This window comes from Strigops habroptila, chromosome 19 (assembly GCF_004027225.2).
Source record: "Strigops habroptila isolate Jane chromosome 19, bStrHab1.2.pri, whole genome shotgun sequence".
In the NCBI taxonomy this organism is placed as follows: domain Eukaryota; kingdom Metazoa; phylum Chordata; class Aves; order Psittaciformes; family Psittacidae; genus Strigops; species Strigops habroptila.
In genome coordinates this window covers 2,114,382-2,133,210 of record NC_044295.2, presented here as the reverse complement: position 1 = coordinate 2,133,210, position 18,829 = coordinate 2,114,382, and the positions used below count along the sequence as shown (strand labels likewise).

The window sequence follows — 18,829 nt, the reverse complement described above, 5'->3', positions numbered from 1 at the left end:
TCCTTGTAATGGTAACTCAGCTGTTCCAATTCCCCAAATAACCTCCACGCTGCAGCTGAAGTCTAAGACCTGAGAGGGAGAGCAGACACAAAATGTTAAGTCAAAAGCTGCCTTCACTTGCAGCTATTGCCAGTGAGGACAGGGGCAGCTCAGACGGGTGGATCTGGCACAGACAACCTGCAAATGCTCCGCAGGGTTTGAGGATTCAGGAGGGAGTAAGAGGTTATTCAAGGCAGGTGTTTCAGCCCCCCAAATGAATACATGCAGCGAAGTCCTGTTCTTCTCTCAGGTGTACGTGTGAGTGTATTTCACGAGCTAGAGAGATGCATTAGGACACAAACAGAAGTTGGGCGGCAAGACATTGTGAGAGGATGCCTGGTTTTGGCTATGAAAAACGAGCAGAGTCAAGAGCTGTGCATTTCCCAACAAGATTTATTTGTTTTCTGAACCCACTGACACAGCTGGACCTGGCAATGGAGCAGGTTCTTTATTCCTAAAGTGTCTATGTGACATGAAGTCAAGGCTAACACTGTAGTCAAAGGCATTTAGAGAGGACAGCAGCGGAAGCAATGGGAGGTGTGGGAGGCTTCCAGCAGGCAGAAGGGGAACGAGCACCTTGCCTCCCACAGCCACGGTGGAGACAGGGTGCGGATGCGCATGTAATCCTTTTGGTTACCTGGACCAGACAAACACAGCACCATGCAACGCAAGCTGCAGCTGGGAACGGGTGGAGAGCAGGATGTGGATGGTTATTGCAGTCTGCTGCCTCGGAAGCGTGGCTGGAGCAGGCTGATGAGTAACCAGGCTGTCAGCAGCGGGGACATCAGCTCCTGAGTGGCATTTGCTTGCTGAAGGGAACCACAATTCGCGGGATGCAGCTACCGGGATAGGCCTCCCCCTTGGAGCCAGATCCATTCTGCTGCATTTCAAATGGAGTTCAAGTACCTAAAACAGTGTGAAAAGAGCCACCTATCTACAGCAGGAGGTGGGCTACTGATGTGTCTTGCCAGGCTAAGGTTCCTTCCCAGGACGCCATCCCTCCCAGCTCTGGCCCAGACCTGCACCTTCCAGAGTGACTTGCTGTCCGGACTAGCTGAAGGCAGCACCACCTCAAACATCAATTCTCTTCTGAAGGAAGAGTGCAAGAACACCTTCTCCTGATTGCACTCTGCTGCTGGCAACACCACCCATCTCCCACCCTCCAGCCCAGCTCCCACACAGCCCACAGCACCACGCTATGCGTGTAGCTGCACACAGGCACAGAGGCTGGGCCATGGGAACAGGAGGGGTGGCACACACACAGGATCACTCCCTTTTGCTCCATTTTACCCAGCCACAGACCTTCCAGCACCTGAATACTCCTCTGCCAAGTGGTTCCTTCACCCCAAGCAATCCACACAGCAGCAGCCAACCCAGAAGTCCATGGTAGGGGGCAACTTGTGCACCCCCATTTGCAGCTGGGACCTTTGCTCAGCCCTAGGGACTTGAGAGAAAGGCTTTGGAAAGGCAGGCTGGCAACGCAGCCAGCGCCATGCCCTTGTCTCAGCCAGTTACTGTACAAAATGGACAACATACACACATTATTTACAGCCTGTTTTTCACATGATGGAGCAGCTCTTGGCTCGGTCTTTCCTGATCTCCGTGTCGTTCAGTAAGTCCGTCCTGCCGGGCATCTGTGACGCCCGCTTCAGTCCCCGTTTGGAGTTGCTGCGCTTCAAGTTCTTGTGCACCCTGTTGACCGAGGCGAGCGTGGTCACATGGAACACATCCCGCACGCTGTTCTCAGACACCTTGGAGGAGCACTCTGCATAGGCCACTGCCCCGATCTGCCGCGCCAGCGCGCTGCCCTGCGACCCGGAGGGAGCGGGAGGAAGAGGGAACAGGTTAGGACAGCAGCACTCTGCAAGAGCATCCTTTCACTGGGCAGCCCTGTCAGAGCACCGCAGCACAGCCCTCAGTATTTGCTCATCACCTCTGTAAAGCGCTGTGAGAGCACCAGATACGAGGGTGGCCTCCCCAGCAGACAGCGCTACCGAGTGACTTGTGCTTTGTCACCAAGGCGGTGCCAGCCCTGCAGCACTGGACAACCCCTCTCACCAGGGCAGTTATCTGGGACCTGCTGTGCCAGGCACAGGGCAACCCAGAGCACAGCCACCCTGCGATGCACCACACAACTGGGGCTGCAGCCAGTCCGCAGACACCGCTGGGGCTGCAGCACATCCCAGACCCCCCGGCTGTGGTTCCCCCCTCCCTGGCAGTGTTGCCCCAACAGGAGAATCACTTAGAGCTGAAGGAGCTGCAGAAGCACAACACTCCCCTTTAGCCAGTCCAACTTGTCGAATCAGGCATCTCCACCACATCTGAGGGAAGACTTCTCAGCTACTAACAAGGAGGCTGTTGTGCAGAGCATCAGGAATAGGTTAAGGCCAGCCAGAGCTGGAGAGGAGTGCTGTAAGCATGAGCAGCTCAGTATCCATGAGCCAATATAAATCACCTTCAGACTAAGACCCCGCCATGGTGGGTCATTGCTGCTGAGCTTCCCTGTCCAGTAGGTCCTGCAGCACAGTCCCAGCGGGGCGGCTCCTGAACATACCTGCTCATGCGTGACAGGGATGAGGCGCTGCTTGGAGAGCTCCCGCAGCGTGTTCAGGTCCGTCCGCATGTCCAGCTTGCAGCCCACCAGCACGATCTTTGCGTTGGGGCAGAACTCCTGAGTCTCCCCTTGCCACTGCAGAGGAGACAAGAGGGAAAAGGTGCTCAGGGATGAGACACTTGAAGAGCCCAGTGGCACCTCCAAGTAACGTTGGTTTTGGCAGCCTGTAAAACCATCAAGGTTGGAACAACAACGGCAACCTCAGGGTCCCAGCTCAACACTCCCAGCCCCTTCTCAACCAGGCCAAAAGCCCCACCCAAGATCCCCCAGCCCTGGAGTGCAGGACAGGCCAAGAGAGCCGTGCCTTCAGTTCCTACTGCACAGCATCATCCAGACCTGGGACAGCAAAGGTCAACCTCACCGGACCTCCTGAGCCATGATCACGGGGAGCTCTTTGCACTGCACACATTATTTGCTGTTACAGACATTACGATATTCAGAGCGTAATTACAGCCAGGGAAATAGAGAACTGAAGCAATGGCAGGAGAAGGCCACGGCAAACATCCACTTCCTTCACACCAACGGTTCCTTTTGGAGCTCCAAAAGTTAATGTCCAATTTGCAGCTAAGTGTCCACAGCAGTAAATAAACCCATCACCTATGACCTCCCCCACGGCAGACCCGTAGAGCCCCATCAGCCTGTCAACACCCTGGTTACTTATGTACTGTTTCTAAAGGAGGAGGCAGATGATAAATGGAGATTACCCCCAGCTAAAGATGTCACTTGGAAATAGCAATTTCCTGCTGCACTAACTGATGGTTAAGCATACGCCCTAGGCAATTAGAAGGGGAAAGAAAACCAAGCCCACAGCCCAGTGTCCATAAGCTGGTGGGGAAAGGCAGTGCCAAGAATGACCCAAGTTTCGTTCAACCAATATCAGACCAAAGCAACTGCAAAATACCAGGAGATGGGCTCAAGTATCTCCACCATGAACCCAAATTCCCTGCTGCCAGGGACCTCCATCCACCAGGACTCACACACATCCCCAGCACATGGGCTGCACAGCTTCTGGTGTCAAGAGCCAACACAGCCGCAAGAGGAGGAGGATGTGGTTCTTTTGGAGCAGGAATTCAAGCACCCCCATTTACCTGAAGGATGAAAACTCTCAAAAGGACTGAGCTACAGGGTCTGTTCTTACCAGGCAGAGGCCAGGGCTGTCTGTGATGATAGTCTATGAAGAGAAGTGTGACCCTCCTCTCACATTATTGACACTTGAGGGAGCGAGAAGATTTGCTGTGCTATGGAGACTTGTCAGAACAAGGGCACCACCCCACGAAAACCTGCTTTGTGTGAAACGAAGAGCTGCTTGTTCACATTCTCCTTCCCTTCAAGTATACACGCTGTACAGGCAGCCCAGGCACCACCAGGGCAGCAATAATAATAAAGATTTCCTCTGCTGAATTAGCATTTTTGCCTGAGGTTTGAATAGGGAGTGTTATTTTCCTTCTTCGCCTGATATCAAAAGCTAAAACCCATTTCAACTTCATAGTGTCTTAGGAATTTTCCTCACCTCCATAGGCTGCAAGCCCGCACCAAAGGAAATAAGGCATCTTCTCAGAGGCACTTAAGAAATCCCCTGTGAATTAGGTTTTATTTTAAGTCACCGTATCAAAAAGACATTGCCTAACAGTACTCAAAGCATCTGTGAGGCTGCACAGGGAAGACCATGCACTGAGCAGTGTGGACTCACATGAAGAGTGTGCAGAGAGACATAAATAAAAGCCAGCCCCGGCTAATTATTGATGGGTTTGCATCTCATTAAGGTACAAGTGATTTGCTTGCATTATTATTCTGCTGACTCCCAAGCTGAGCTGTGAATTCTTTCAGTCCACATGAAACGCCTCCTTCCACCCAGCACGCTCAGTACCCCGGCCCTGCTTCGGGAACGAACACTGAGCCATTGACCAAGTTATCTGAAGGGTCTTTGTCCCCTCACCAGGACACTTCTGAGACACAGACCCACTTCTCAGCCCTCCCAGCAACTGAATAGGAGGCACTTGCTTCAGCACAACGTTTGGTAAAATGTGGAGAGGCCAAAGGGGGCAGTTGGTACAATGCGACTTGTTCGGACAGTGGCCGCTCAGCCCAGCAGCCTGGGGCTCACTGGGGAGAACAGCCTCAGCGGTCACTGTTCTGTCGTGCTTGTCACAACCGTGTTGTCTCAGAGCTTCACAAACGAGATGCCAGACAAAACTCACCCCTGGGAAAGGAGACAGCACCAGTGAGTGCTCTGCAGCTTTGCTGCACAGCCATGAGCTCACCGAAACCACAGCTCCCTGGGTTCCATGGGAGGAAGTGGGGTACAGACAGACCAAGGGATGCGAGTGGCCAGGAGGCTGGTGGGGACCTGCTGGCTGGAAGTATCTGCTGTGCTGGAAGGTGCTAACCTGTGGGTAGAAAACTCTGAGCTGCTACTGCAGAGCATGGCCACTGAGCTCTGCCAGGGCAGACAGTGCTCAGGGCCCCATGTGCCATCCATCCCAGTGGCACTGTGCCATCTCATTTTATTCATTCATGGCCTTGAGATTCAGTGCCACAGCTCATTCTTCTTCCTGTCAACCTATAGGGAAGTGATTGCTGTCTTTTTTACTGTGCAGACGCTGAACTGAGGGGACAGCCAAAAAACTGATCTCTCCGCTTGCATGGAAACAGCACCAGGGGCCACTTCTCAACTGCTGCAAGCAATCCAGAGCACACTCATTGGTGGTTATGCTAACAGGAGATGTACAACACTTTCCAAGGTCTTCATGAAAAACAGAACAAATGCCCTACATTTCTCTGTCCACACATTTGTATGTGTGCATACACACAGACCTCCCCCTCTCCATGCTGCAAGCTCCCATTCACTGGGCTCCTTTCAAATGGAAATATCTTGCTTTCTGCACAGACCATGGAGGGATCAGCAGCAGTAGCCGACCATCCTCATGTGAGCACAACCATCCTCACTTTAATCACCCACACCTTAACTCCAGCCAAGGCTTTTAGCCCTGATGGCAGTCCCAGGGAGCAGGGAGAAGGTGCTGCTGCAGAGGACCCATCTCACCAGGCAGAAGCACGTCGAGCACTCACCTTCTTGAGCACGCTGTCGAGGGTCTCTGGGCGGCTGATGTCAAAGCAGATGAGCACAGCATCCGAGTCCGGGTAGGCCAAGGGACGGACGTTATCATAGTACGCCGAGCCTGAGGAGAGGAGCAGCGTGTGAGCAGAACATCCCACCCCACTGGTGCTATTACCCGAGCAGGCAGGCTGGGACCTCCAGCCCTCTGCCAGACACTGCCATATGGCGCAACCTGCTCTGCCAGAGCCAGAGGATGTTGACCCAAACTTCCAACCAGTGACCAGACACCGTGAGGTTCAGCAGAGGATGTGGTCCCTTCGTTTAGGTGTGGAAGTCAAAGGTTTTGTGCTCTTCCATTTATCCCTTTGCAGAGTGGAAATACAGGCAAGTTTTGTACCCCTCTCCCTCCCTAATAAACATCTGGCAAGGAAAAAGCAATGGAGCTGTGATGCCAGAGCATGCTGGCTCACTGCAGAACAGGGAGCTTGGAATGGCTGCGAGGCTGGAGAGGAGCACATGCCTCTCCTCCACTTCTATTGTATGTATGTGCCCTATTGTCATTCAGTTGCTGCACTGCTAATGGTGGAAAAGTCCAGCTGAGAGAAGACAGGGAATGCTGTGCTATTTTTTATCCTCTCTAGCTATCTTTATACACGAGAGCTTGCTCACATAGATTGTGAGAATTTAAGACAAGTATAAAAAGAACTGCCTTGTACTCTGGATTTGTGCTGGGAAAAGTCAGACAGATTCTTTTTGGTACTTAAAAGATGTGCCAGGTTTTGGTGAACAAGCTGTAAATTGGAGAGGATGACTGTATTCTGCAGGATTTCTCACTGAGCAGGCAGAAGGCCCAGCCTGAATCCTGCACAGCTTCTGCCACACACTCACACCTTCAATGAACATTCCAGGCATAAAAGTCACTGCCACACAATGTTGTTGTTCGAAGTGTGTTCTGTGTGCAACTGGAGATGCCTCAGTAAACAGCAATGGAGCAATCGGTTCATTGCTACTTAAGAACGCTGATTCGGTTTTATATTTGGCTTTACAATGGGCTTAAACTTCCTGGAGGGATGAGAAGCAGATGTTTGTTTATGCAGAGGGGAAGCAGAGACACCAGAGTCCTTGTTGAATCTGCTTCTCCCAAAGGATCACCCACCCCAAGGCCAAGGAAACCGGATGCGCTTCCTGCCGCGGCCCCTCAGGATGCCCGGACCAGGCACTTTCCCACCCTGGGAAGAGGTGGAGCAGCCACACCAGCTGCCAGGTGGCTCCTTGGTGAAGTCCAGCACCTGATGAAGTGTGGATGATGGTGGCTGATGTTCCTGGGATAAGCACGAGAGCAGAACAGGCTGATCCTCCACAGGAGCTCCGACCCTGGCTCTTGTCTGCACAGGGGCTCACAACCGCATCCAGCACAGCAGGGTACAGTCCCACAAGCACAGCAAAGCATGCCACGTGCCCTGCAAACACCCCAGATACCTCTGCAAGGCTCTGCCAGGGCGGCAGACCTGGCCGTGACTGCACAGGGCAGGCCGAGGGCTGTGTTAGGTCTTCCCAAGCCCTGCCTGGCTCCAGGACATTTGGATCAACAACAAAATCAGCTACAGGTATCTCCAGACACCACGCTGCTGCCAGCCCACAGGAGCAAAGGCAAAAGGCACCCACAAACCCCTGCTCCCAACATCAGGAGCCACAGCCTGAGTCTCTGTCCCTGCAAAGTCACCGGGAAGAGAAGCAGTTGGGATGCAGCACAGAAGAAACAGACCCTGGCCTCTGCAGAGTGCAGCCATCTTCCTAGAGGGAAAGTCATGTTCCCTGCATGGAAAGCAGCCAGTCCCTGCGGCGCCCTGGCCGGCTCCGACGACAGGAGATGCAGGCTGGTACCCAGCGAGGTGACCCTGCATCCCAGGCACGGCGATCTCTGACCTCGCTTCAGGCTCAAGCTGCTCCCGAGCATGACGGGCAGAGCTGGCACCAGGGAGCTGCTGCCTCCCATCTCCTGCAGCACAGCAAGGTGACCCAGCTCCCCTGGAGGCAGCACCAAGCTTGGTAGAGCTGAGCTCCCCTTTCAACTGAGCTGTCAGTCTCCTGCCTGGTGTGGGTTTACCGGATGGGGTGCGAGATCCAGCACAGATCTGCATGCTTGGATTTGCTGAGTCCTTTATCGGAGCCATGCCCTCTCCCCCACACACATAAGGGGATCTGCCTCCAGACAGGGGCCCCAGCGCACGCTGCAGGAAAGCATTCCCACACACATCCTTTCCCTGAAGCTCCTCGGCTTTACATAAACACTGCAGATAAATCTGCCCCCTCCCAGCCCAGGAATGCTCCTTTTGTAGAGGTGGTTCTGGCTCCATTCAGCACAGACATTGCCACAGCAAACTGTATCATAGCAACCTGCTGCTCCCTCAGCAGCCAGCCAGCTCCTCGGCACAGAGCCCACAGCCCAGGCCCCTCTGTCACCCTGCAGAGCCACCGCCATCCCCACCCCGGTGCCAGGAACGGTGCCAGCATCCAACCTGGGATTCAATGATTCTGTGTCTCTACTGAATCAGGAAATTCTGTCTGGGAGCTTATTCCTCTATTTTTTGCATCTGTCACTTTTTCATTGAGTACAACAGCTAAAAAAAGCCACCCCAAAACACAAAAAGCCTCCAAAGGCCTCACTCAGTGCCCTCAACTCCAGGTCTGCAGTTTTATTGCTTCTGAGCACTTGACACATCTCAGATCCTCCAGCAAGACCCTGCAGAGGCACTTCCGAACACACAGGAACCCGAGATCCAGCCTTCCTTTACTGCATGAGTCATTCTCCCACTTGGCACCCAGGTTTGCAAGAAGCAGGCCCTATGTGCATCTGTTTGTGATTAAATTGGAGCAACCAAAAACCAGCTTAAACATAAAACCCACGCAGTTGTAGTCTGAAATTCAGGGCGGGTGCACCAGGAGCAGCTCTTCTTCCCCATGAGCTGGCAGCCCCTCAATGCCTGGCACTGCCACTCAGAGATGCCACTCTTGGGCAGGGGACTGAAACGTGCTGTTTCATCTCTACCAGCACAGTGTTAATCTACATTTGTTCCTTATTAGCTGTCCTGAGAGATAATGAGCCTCCTCCCATGGGCACCCTCCTTCCAACAATAGCATATTACGAACCAGGAAAGCAAATACGCATGCAGAGCCATGCTCTGCTCCATGAGGGGCTCCTGCAGCCCCAGCCAGCTCTGGCTTGGAACAGAGACGAGTACTGCCAAGACCTACGTTTCTCAGCATTGCACTTGCCTTGGAGGACTCACTGTGAACTCTCCCCACAGACCCAGTGATGCTGTGACACATGCTGCTTTCTGCAGGGACAGCCAAGAGCTTCCTTCACAGAATGAAGCAGAAATCCATCCCAGCTTTGTGAAGTGCTGCATCAACAAGCCCAAAGAGCTCCAGGTTACCTCCCTGCACAGCGATGCCTGGAGCAGTGGCTTCACAGACTATACAGGTTGCCTTCTTTGCTAGACAAATCCCACTGCCAGCTCAGCCAGGTCTTTGCAGAACCAAGGTGCAGCTCTCTTGGTATCCTCTCCCCATGCATGGCAAGAAGCCTGCACCACCTCTCAGCCAGCATCAGACACAAGACTATCTCCTCCCCTGCCATGGGTCTAAATCACCCTTCACTGAGCTTCACCAGCCACGTGGCCCTACAGCGCTTGCCAAGTCAGGGCTCAGGTCCTTCGGAGCTGCAGAGCACCAGCACATATGCTCAGGGCTTCCTGAGGTTAGGCAGGGCTTTCTGAAGCTGAATTCACAGCTTTTTAGTTGCAAGAGAAATTTATCCGAGCAACTGCTTACCAGAAGCAAAGGCCCTGCATGCAGAGGCACAACTCTGAGCCCCGTTCCCATCTCCCCAGGCTGGGCAGCTGCAGCAGAGCACTGGTGTGGGAGGAGGATGCTCACATTCAATCACTGCACACTTTCCACATCTGAGTGCTCCAGACCTGGTTAATATTACATGACGCATCAATGAACATAGTGGCTTCCACAATTAGTCATTCCTCTGCCAAGGCAGATGATGATGAAGGTGTTAATAATAACAACAACATATTTCATTTATACCACACCATTAAGACAGAAAACGAGATCTCCGTGCAATTCCCAGGGCAGGAACAACCCACCCCGCTGCTCCTGATGGGGCTGCAGCGGTGCAGAAGCTGCTGCTGGGGAAGGGGCTACAGCTTCTGGTGGGTGCCCCCATCCTTCACCCAGCCCCAGCAAGGAGCTGAGCTCCAGGGCTCCCCAGTGCAGGCACAGACCCTGGCCAGCCCAGTACAGAGAGGCCAGTCCCCATGGTGAGCCCGCAGGAATCTCAGCTGCTGTTCCGAGACATCCAGGACACTCCAGAGCTCCCACTTCCTCTGCAGATGCAACCAGAGGGCACAGAGTCATCCGAAAATACTTCCCACTGCTAGAAAAGGGGAAATCAGCGCAGGGAAACAATGGCAGAGTCTACAGCAGAGGGTGAAGAGGAATTCAGCCCCAGGGAACACTGGAGATCAGAGTTAAACAGCCCCAAAGGTCATGCCCAGTCCCTTTATCCTACTGGGGACAGACTATGAAAGACATTTTTCTTCCGTGATCCTTTTACTCAAGCTGACAAGCAGCTCTCCATGGCCCACAGGCATGGACAGCGCTGCGGATACAGGGCCCTGCAGTGAACGCTTTAGTTGCCTTTACAAAGGCAGAAGGCAATGTTTGAAAGAGAATGGCTCTGCATGCCTGGCACATGACAGACCAGGATATGCAAATGCCCTCCTCATTCCCTCTGTCATCAGTGCTGATGGACTCTATAAACAGCAGACCAAGAAACAAGCCATTGCAGCCTTCCAGACTGCAATAGATGCACATCAGGGAGACAAAGATCTGAACCACCCCGAGTTCAGAGGCTGACTTTATCCTCAGCGTGAAATCAGACCCTCTCTTTGGAAAGAAAATCAGAAGGTTTCTTTGTTTGAAGATTGATAAACTGCTGCAATATTGCTGAGCACCCTGCAGGTCCCAGCTCAGCCAGGGCTCAGAGGCAGGTTAAAGATCCCCATTCCTCCCTGGCTCATTATTGTCTGGAAGGGGAGGATAATGCAGATCCCACTGATCTAAAACACATTTGTGACACTGATACAGTGCTCATTAGAGTCCAGCTTGGAAGAGTGACAAGTGCCAGAGACAGGAATTAAAACACCAAAGCACTGGTGACAGAGACACTGGCAGTGACAGGCTCTGGCTGCAGTGAGCCCAAAGAAAGGCACCCAGCAAAGCTGGAGGGAGGGAGAGAGTAGCAGAGGGAACTGCAACTGCCCCTAGTGCAGGCTTCCAAAGGACACCAAACATGGCACATCCATTGGCCCCGGGACGTGTACAAGCTTCTCTCATGGCTGGACCACAGCATTTCTCTTGTACAACATCCCTGCAAACCCCTCAAGTGTAGGGAAGAAGGAAGTTATTCCATGACATGGAGCAAGCAAGCATCTAGAAAATGTGTGACTGAAGCAAGAGCTGCTCAGCACAACCAATGCACGCTTTGGCTTTGGGGAACTCATCCAAGGGCTGCACGAACACAATTATCTTTATGCAAGGTTGCACACTCCAGGTTTGCAGTGCGTAAGCAGCAGACCCCTCCCTGACTGCTCGGCTACCAGATAAGGCTTCTCCCCACAGCAAAGGCTGGGCCTGTGCATTGGTGAAGTTTAACCAAGTGGAGATGTTATCTTCAGAATGTGGGGCACGAGGAAAGCTGCGCCCGTGTCCTCACTCCACGTGGGGCAGGGGGGATGCTGCCCAGCTCCTTCACAACTATCCGCTCCCACAAAGCCTCCTGCCATCCCAAAGCACACTGGCACAGTTTGGTGGGGCAGGAGGAGCATCCCTGGCACCACGCGGGGTGAAGGCTATTGGAAAGGCAAGTCAGCACAGGCAGAGGCCAGGGCGGGACTGTACTGCTCCAGGGAGTTTCTGTAAGTCTCTCTATGTGACCGCCTTGATAAGGAACTTCCACTTGCCCTAAACATGCATTAAATCAGTGTTAAAGCAGCATCAGGAGCTGCACGGGAGCCACAGGGCAGCCAGGCTGACAGAAGGAAGGGGGAGAGCACAGCAGCACTGTCCTTGTCCATGGGAGAGTACGGATCAGCTCCATGCTGCGGGCAAGGGGCTGCAAACCCACCCCACAGACAGCCCATCCCTGCCTGCGGGTTGACACTATGGCACCGCTCCTCAGCCGCTCCCATGACTCCTAGGATACCCCATGGAGGCCAAGCCTCCCACATCCATAAGGGAGAAAGGACGATGCTCCCCTTGTGCAAGGCAGTGCAGGAGCACCTGAGCCACGCTCCATGCCTGAGGACTGGCCTGTCCTGTCTTCTCAGGCGCATCCTCCACCCACTCCAGCAGAAGCATTGCTACTGCTTCTTCTGCTGCAACTCCTTAAACTTGTGAGTGGTTACTGACCCGCCTGAGAATGTGACCCAGCTGCACATATTTTTAGGTTTAACTATGTATTTGTGCTGAGGCAGAACAGAAGTATGCTGGTTTCGGGCTCCCAGCCTCAACCCGGAGCATGGGAGGAGCTATTTTGGTATGGAAAGGGCAGCTCCGCATTTTTTCTCTGCCTCAGAGCGCAAGCGGCATTGAACTCTTTCCCAAGAGAGAACTTGCTCTTGCACATTGGAAGAGGCAGCCATGGCAATCCCGGAGCCGCACGCTGGGAATCCAGGCACAGCCTCAGCATCCATGGAGATGCCATCACTAAACTCGGCCCCTTTCAGCTCTAATCTAATCAACATTCCTGGGTAGTTCCCCTAAAGAAGGATCTGTTATCACAGTCTGTAGGTTCCCACACGGGCCATACGAAGGCAGACTGTTTGCTGAGTACAGGCAAAGAGGGAGGTGGAGGGGGATTTGCAACTCACAGTGTTATTCTTGTCTTGAAAGCACATCTGCTTGAGAGACAGAAGGTCTGGCAAAGGCCTGGCAGCCGTGCAAGTCCCCTATTGTGAGCTGCAGCACAGAGGGGAGCAAGGCAGCACTGCTGAACCCATGGGCACTGATCTTCGCAGTGGCACAGGCTATGGTAGACGCTCTCGGCAGCAATGCATCCTGCTGGTCCACAAAAGGACAGGAATGGCCTCTCCAGCGGCTTTCTAAGGCAACAACAGTCATATGCAAAGCACAATGCCAGGCCTGGTCCCCCCCGAGCCACTGGCACAGATGCCCCTACCAGAACCAGGCAGCTCTACTCTGCATCGGGATCTGCACCAGCAAGGCAGCTAAATGGCCTCAGGTCACATCACTGCTCTGCCTCCCTGCACTTTGAAGCCACAGACACAGAAGGTGGACAAGAGCTTCTGGGCATAAAGGGCCATGAACCGAAAGCACAGAATCAAGCCCAGGCTGCCATGCAGAGAGCAGCTTCCCTCCCATTACTATTAGAAACAAAGCAAACCCCCACCCAGGTAGAGGGCAAAGCCTCAGGCCTGCCGGCACTGGTGCTGTAGCACCCTGACCATGCCCATCTCTCCCCCACGAGGCATCGGGTCAGCCTGGAGCTATGGCAGCACATCCATGAGCAATGCCTGAGTCACCCTGGGAAAGCATCAAGGGCTGGTCCCTGGGAAGGAGGGAGCTCAGGAGCACTGGAGACCTGCTGAGCACCGCAGCAGCTCCGCTCCAGCCGGACAGACCCCCGGACACTCCCCGATCCCACAGGGAACACAGGTACTGCATGGCTGAGGAAAACCTACCCGCCCAGTGCACACCTACTGGTAGCTGCTCTCCCTTTCACACCTCTGAAGCACGGAAATGAAACTCGCCTACTCCTTGTAAAGCATCGCTAGTGATCAAAACCATCCGCCCTCCTTCCACCTGGCCGCGAGGAAGAAAGCCCTTCCTGACAGGGCTGGGACACCAGCACTGCGGGTCTGGGAGGCACCCAGCCCTTTGGGAACAGCGGTCCCAAGCCATCAGGCATCCTGTCAAACAGGAGTTTCACCCTGCCACAAGATACCAGCACCGTGCAGCTTCTGCACTGAGCACATTTGGCCAACAGGCAACAAAGAAAGAATTTGCCAGAGCGGGAGCAGGAGGAGCAACAAAGCACCGTGTCCTCTGTAAGGCTCAGAGCCAGAATCCTATCCACCCTATATGGCTTTTAAAGGAAAACAGAGCCATTTGGGAGCCATTCAGTTCTCCATCACTTCTGTCCACCCTATGGCAGCATTTATCTAACAAGATTTACTGCCTGGCAGCTGCTAATGTCAGAACCCGCATTTGCCACTTAGCAGAAGGGGCACATTCAGCCTGAAAGGTGCATTTTCCAACACAGCTCTATCAGCCCCAGGGAGCAGACAACATTCCTGTTTGTACAGGGACCATCAGCAGGACTCCAGGCAGGCCATGGCTACTCTTGGTCACAAGAAAGCGAGTTTTCCAGGCAGCCTGTCCTTGCCCTGCACTGCTGCTGGATGATGCTCAGCTCACCCTGCACAGCTTCCAGAGCTTTCAACCACTTCCACAACTATGGGACAGGAGCAACTTCAATGAATTAACTCATAGCCAGCTCCTCTGCCCAGGTCTGGTTTCTGGAGGAGACCTTCAGCTCCAGTCACTCAGCTAAGAGAGGGCAAGTGTTTAACATAAAACAATTAAACCAGGGTGATCCTGACAGGAGGAGGGAGCAGTTTCCCAGCACCTCCCTTCCCGCTCTTGCTGGGATGGAATTTATCATGAACAATATGCCCCTGTGTGCAATGCTTAAAACAGACAGGAGGTAGCACAGGGACAAGGGAAAGTGCACCCCAGCGCCTGTCATCCTGCACGAGGAGGGCAATGAGCTCCTCTCAAGCTCTTCAGCTCAGCTGCTTCGCTGTTGTGCCAAAGTTCTTTTACCAAAGCTCCTGTTCACAAGTGTCTCCAAAGGGTATCAACAGCAGCTTGCAGTCTACAGCTAAAAACGGCGGTTTGATTATGAGGGGGAATTGCTGTGTATTGCTTTGCAGGACCGTTTATTGAAGAACTAGCTCTTATGTACTTCAAATCAAAGCTGCAACAGAGAGGAACATATCTGGGAAACTCTACAACAAAGCTGTTAAAAAGGTCTTACATTTTTTCATAAGGAGAAGGGAGAAAGAATCAAAGTCTATTTTGTCTTGGCTGTAGAGATAAACAAACATGCCTTTTTCTGAATTTTGTAGAAATGAATGTGACAGCATCAGGTGCAGGTATCAGATACTTATACACAGCTTTAAAGACTTTTTATCACGTCCTTTTCTTTTGACATTTGTAAGATCAAAGCCAAACATTCTGGAGAATTCCTAAAAAGCAGACAAGGCACCACACGTGCTTCCACACGCTCAAAAGGGGAAGTTTTTCAGGTCAAATAGACACTTGGAGCAAAGCCACTCTAACACAGATACTCCACGCAGCCCCGTTGGCAGGCTGCAGAAGTCCCCACAGCCACGGGGCACCGCGCTGCAGGTGTCACACGGGGTCACCCTCACTCCCATGCACCCCGATAGCACTCACCCCACTGGAGCAGCTCCAGCTTCCGCAGGAAGGCCCTGGGGGGACCAGGGTGGCTTTGCTGTTCCCATGGGACCTCATGCAGACACATCAGCCCAGCACCATCCACCATGCAATGACTCCCGAGTTGCAGCCACTGTTCTGCGCTTCAGGCACAGCTCCCAGTGAAATGCCGGGAGCCAATGCTTCATCCACAGCACCAGCACCAAAAGCTGCCCTAAGAGCCAGCATCTTTGTGGCTCAAATCCCAGCACATATCATGTGGGCAAAGCAAAAGACCCCTTTTCAGGGAATAAAAAGCAGCAAAAGCAAGATCTTGTGGGTCAGGAAGCCCCAGAGCAGGCTCAAACACATTTTACATGTTAGAGCTAGTCCAAGCTTCAGTAAAGCCAATACTCTAGGTAAAGCTGTGCATATTCTACAGCTGTAATTTCAGAGATGTAAAATCACAGCAAGGAATTTGAGGGTACAAGAGCAAAGAAAGTCCTAGGTCACGTTTTAATTTGCTGTTGCTATTGGACACTGAGAGGACTTCATTTGTCACAGGGAAAGAGCATCAGCAAGTCTCTGATGTACGTACACCACAGCACAGCATTCAGCTGCACCATGTATACAGAGCAGCCTAAAAAGCTTGGCAGAGGTAAATCAAAAAGTGCACGTGAACTTTGCTGGATGCCAGCATTTTTATTAGCTTTGCATCAGGCACTTTCTTTGCGACTCCCTTGCCCCATCCCTGGCAGTGTTCAAGGCCAGGTTGGACAGAGGGGCTTGGGGCAACCTGCTCTTTCGGAAGGTGGCCCTGCCCGTGGCAGGGGGTTGGAACTGGAAGAGCTTTAAGGTCCCTTCCAACCCAAAGCATTGTGTGATTTGATGAATTTGCACCTCCGTACAAAGCAGCATGAAGTTTGGGAAGGCTCCCGATGGGCTGAGGCTGATCTGACTAAGGCTTCAAGCAGAATCACAAGAGGACACGAAGAGGCACAACCAAACCAAACCAAAAACCGGCAAAGAACCCCAGGGGCTCCGCGACAGAGGGCAATGAAGGGCAGCGCCTTCCTCCCCACGGCGAGGGCTCTCTTCGGGCTGCACCTCGCCCGCTCCTCGCCCCCCACTCGGTGCATCCCTGCGCGGACACAGATGGGGCCGCTCCGCCGCGAATGCGGCACCGGAGCCTCCCCAGCACTGCGGCGGGGGCTGCCCGTGCCCCAGGCGGGGGCTCGCAGGCTGCTGGAGCTCAGAGAGGGGGAGACCCTGTCCCGGTCCCGCCGCGCCCCCCCCGCGCAGCCCCCGGCTCACCTGAGGTGTCCCACATGTTGAGCTCGGTGCGCTGCTTGTCGATCTCGAAGCTGGCCGTGTAGTTCTCGAAGACGGTGGGCACGTAGCTCTGGGGGGACGGAGGGAGAGCAGAGGTGAGCAGAGGTGAGCCCAGCCGAGCCAAACCGAGCCAAACCGAGCCCGGCCCCGCCGCGCCCGCCCGGCCGCGCACACCTCGGGGTAGCAGTCCTTGGCGAAGACGTGCAGCAGCGCGGTCTTGCCGCACTGCGTGTCCCCCACCACCACGATCTTGCAGCGCGCCAGGTGCCCCTCCATGGTGCGGGGCCGCGCTGCCCGCGCCGCCGCTTTACCGGGACGGCCCCGGCCTGGCCGCGCCCCCGGCCCCGGCGGCACCAACCAGGCGCGGAGCGGAGCCGGCGCTGGGCAGGGATGCGCCGCCTCCCGTCGCCCTCCGCCCTCCGCAGCCCCCCCCATGCACGGCGCGGGGGCCAGAGCCGGGGGTCGGGCACGGCCCCGTCGAGGGCTGCTGCCGTCCTGCACGTCCCACCGCACCGCGGAGGCCCCGACCGGCGCGCACCGGCCCCGGCCCCCCAGCACCGTGCTGCCGAGGGGTGCAGGCGGGCACGGCGCGGGCACGGCGCGGGCACAGCGGCGGCCGAGGGGCCGCGATCGCTCCGGTCCCTGCGCGGGAGTTGCCCCGTCCTGCCGGGGTCTTCCCACTGTGGCAGTGCCCAAGGAAAGGGGCTCGTTCCCCCGAGGAGTTTGGCAGAACGAGAACTGTCGGCATTTTGTCCGGCTCTACACGAGCTTCAGCCGGTGTCCGTGATCCCGACGCTGGCGAGGGTCCGTGCGGAGGCTGCACCAGCCGAGGCCTGGCTCATGGCTTTGTGCAGAGAGAGCATCACCCTGTGCCTTCCATCCCCCAAAGTACAGACAGTGGGGCTGGAAATCACAGCCAGCCATTTAAAGTAGAATCATTGAGAAAGCAAAGGCTCCTGTAGTTACTGCTGGTGCTTCGCTGGCCACGCTGCAGGAAGATTTACCTCGACCAAACTTTCATTTGCCAGAGACAAGCTGCCACAAAATGCAGTAAAAACAGAGGCAATAAAGACAAAGCAAGTCTGGAGAAATGCACACTGAAATGTTTTGGCAGTGAAACTAGATTTATTAATGGACTGAGGGAGCAGTTTGTTTCTGTGGAAATCACAGTCACTTTTCATGTATAAATACTGGCGCTGCGTGTGGAGCCGGGATGAGGAACACCCAGGGACACGGGGCAGGGCATGGGGCCATGCAGGCACTCTGTGGCTTCCAGCACTGCTTTGCTTTCTGCTGGGACACATCAGCCTCGGCCAGTGTGCACTTGGCAGAGCTGCCCCGTGTCCTGGGGCCAAGTGCAGGCGGGGCTGGAGGTGTGTCCTGAGCACATCCAGCTGGTCAAACGAGAATTCAAGTCCCCCCACATTCATCCTATCATCACATACCAGACAAGACCTAAGACAAGACCAGACAAGACACAGGCATAAGGCTGCGCTGGGATCAGGGTAGTGTAGCTCACCCAGTCTGACTCCTGCATTATATGGGCCAGGAAACTATTGTCAGTCGATTCCACCTTCTGTGCATATTCCTGCCACATCTCCGTGCCTCCCAGTCTTGCCTTAAGCAATGTGATGAGTAACTGTCACATGCTTGTTTCCTTCCACCTTCCCCAGGGAAAGAAGCTTGTGCTGCACAGTGTCATGTTTTGTAAAGCCCTGTAGGGTTTTTTGCCTTCTTGTATGCGTGTGTGTGTCGCTCAGCTTTTCTGTGGAGAAACAGAAAGAAAAGTTCATTGTGCTTGTGACTGTGGGTAAAGGAGTGCTGGGTGGCCATCGCTGTCACCTGGAACAAGCTGTTCCCCTGGACAACACCCTTTCTTGGGAAAGTTTTTCACCATGTTTCTCAAACAGAATTAGTGTTTTGCTTCCAACCAACAGATTATTGTGACCCTGCTTCAGGGGAAGCAGGAAACTCTCTGTAGTGAATCATAGAAATCTCGAATGGTTTGTGTTGAAGGGACCTTAAAGCTCATCCAGCTCCACCCCCCTGCCCCGGGCAGGGACACCTTCCACTAGAGCAGGTTGCTCCAAGCCCCTGTGTCCAACCTGGCCTTGAACACTGCCAGGGATGGGGCAGCCACAGCTTCTCTGGGCACCCTGTGCCAGCGCCTCAGCACCCTCACAGGGAAGAGCTTCTGCCTCAGAGCTCATCTCAATCTCCCCTCTGGCAGGTTAAAAGCATTCCCAGCCTCT

At 54.2% G+C, this 18,829-nt stretch overlaps 1 protein-coding gene across 1 annotated transcript; it reads right to left on the bottom strand.

The window, feature by feature from the left end:
• Positions 1 to 412: 412 nt before the first annotated feature.
• On the bottom strand, positions 413 to 16,936 carry RND2 (Rho family GTPase 2). The gene is made up of 5 exons (XM_030508539.1): positions 16,752 to 16,936; positions 16,560 to 16,647; positions 5,723 to 5,832; positions 2,594 to 2,728; positions 413 to 1,847 (listed from the first exon to the last, which is right to left on the bottom strand). Exons 1-5 carry the CDS (start codon positions 16,851 to 16,853, stop codon positions 1,599 to 1,601), a joined length of 684 nt encoding a protein of 227 aa, XP_030364399.1. The 5' UTR covers positions 16,854 to 16,936; the 3' UTR covers positions 413 to 1,598.
• Between the last annotated feature and the right edge of the window lie 1,893 nt (positions 16,937 to 18,829).

Bases quoted from the DNA above. Each gene is read 5' to 3' on its own strand.
- RND2 (XM_030508539.1), bottom strand. From the start codon at position 16,853: ATGGAGGGGCACCTGGCGCGCTGCAAGATCGTGGTGGTGGGGGACACG. The intron at 2,729-5,722 runs GTGAGTGCTCGA...TCTCCTCTGCAG, and splicing joins TCGACAGCGTGCTCAAGAAG to TGGCAAGGGGAGACTCAGGA. The intron at 1,848-2,593 runs GTATGTTCAGGA...TCCGGGTCGCAG, and splicing joins TCCCTGTCACGCATGAGCAG to GGCAGCGCGCTGGCGCGGCA.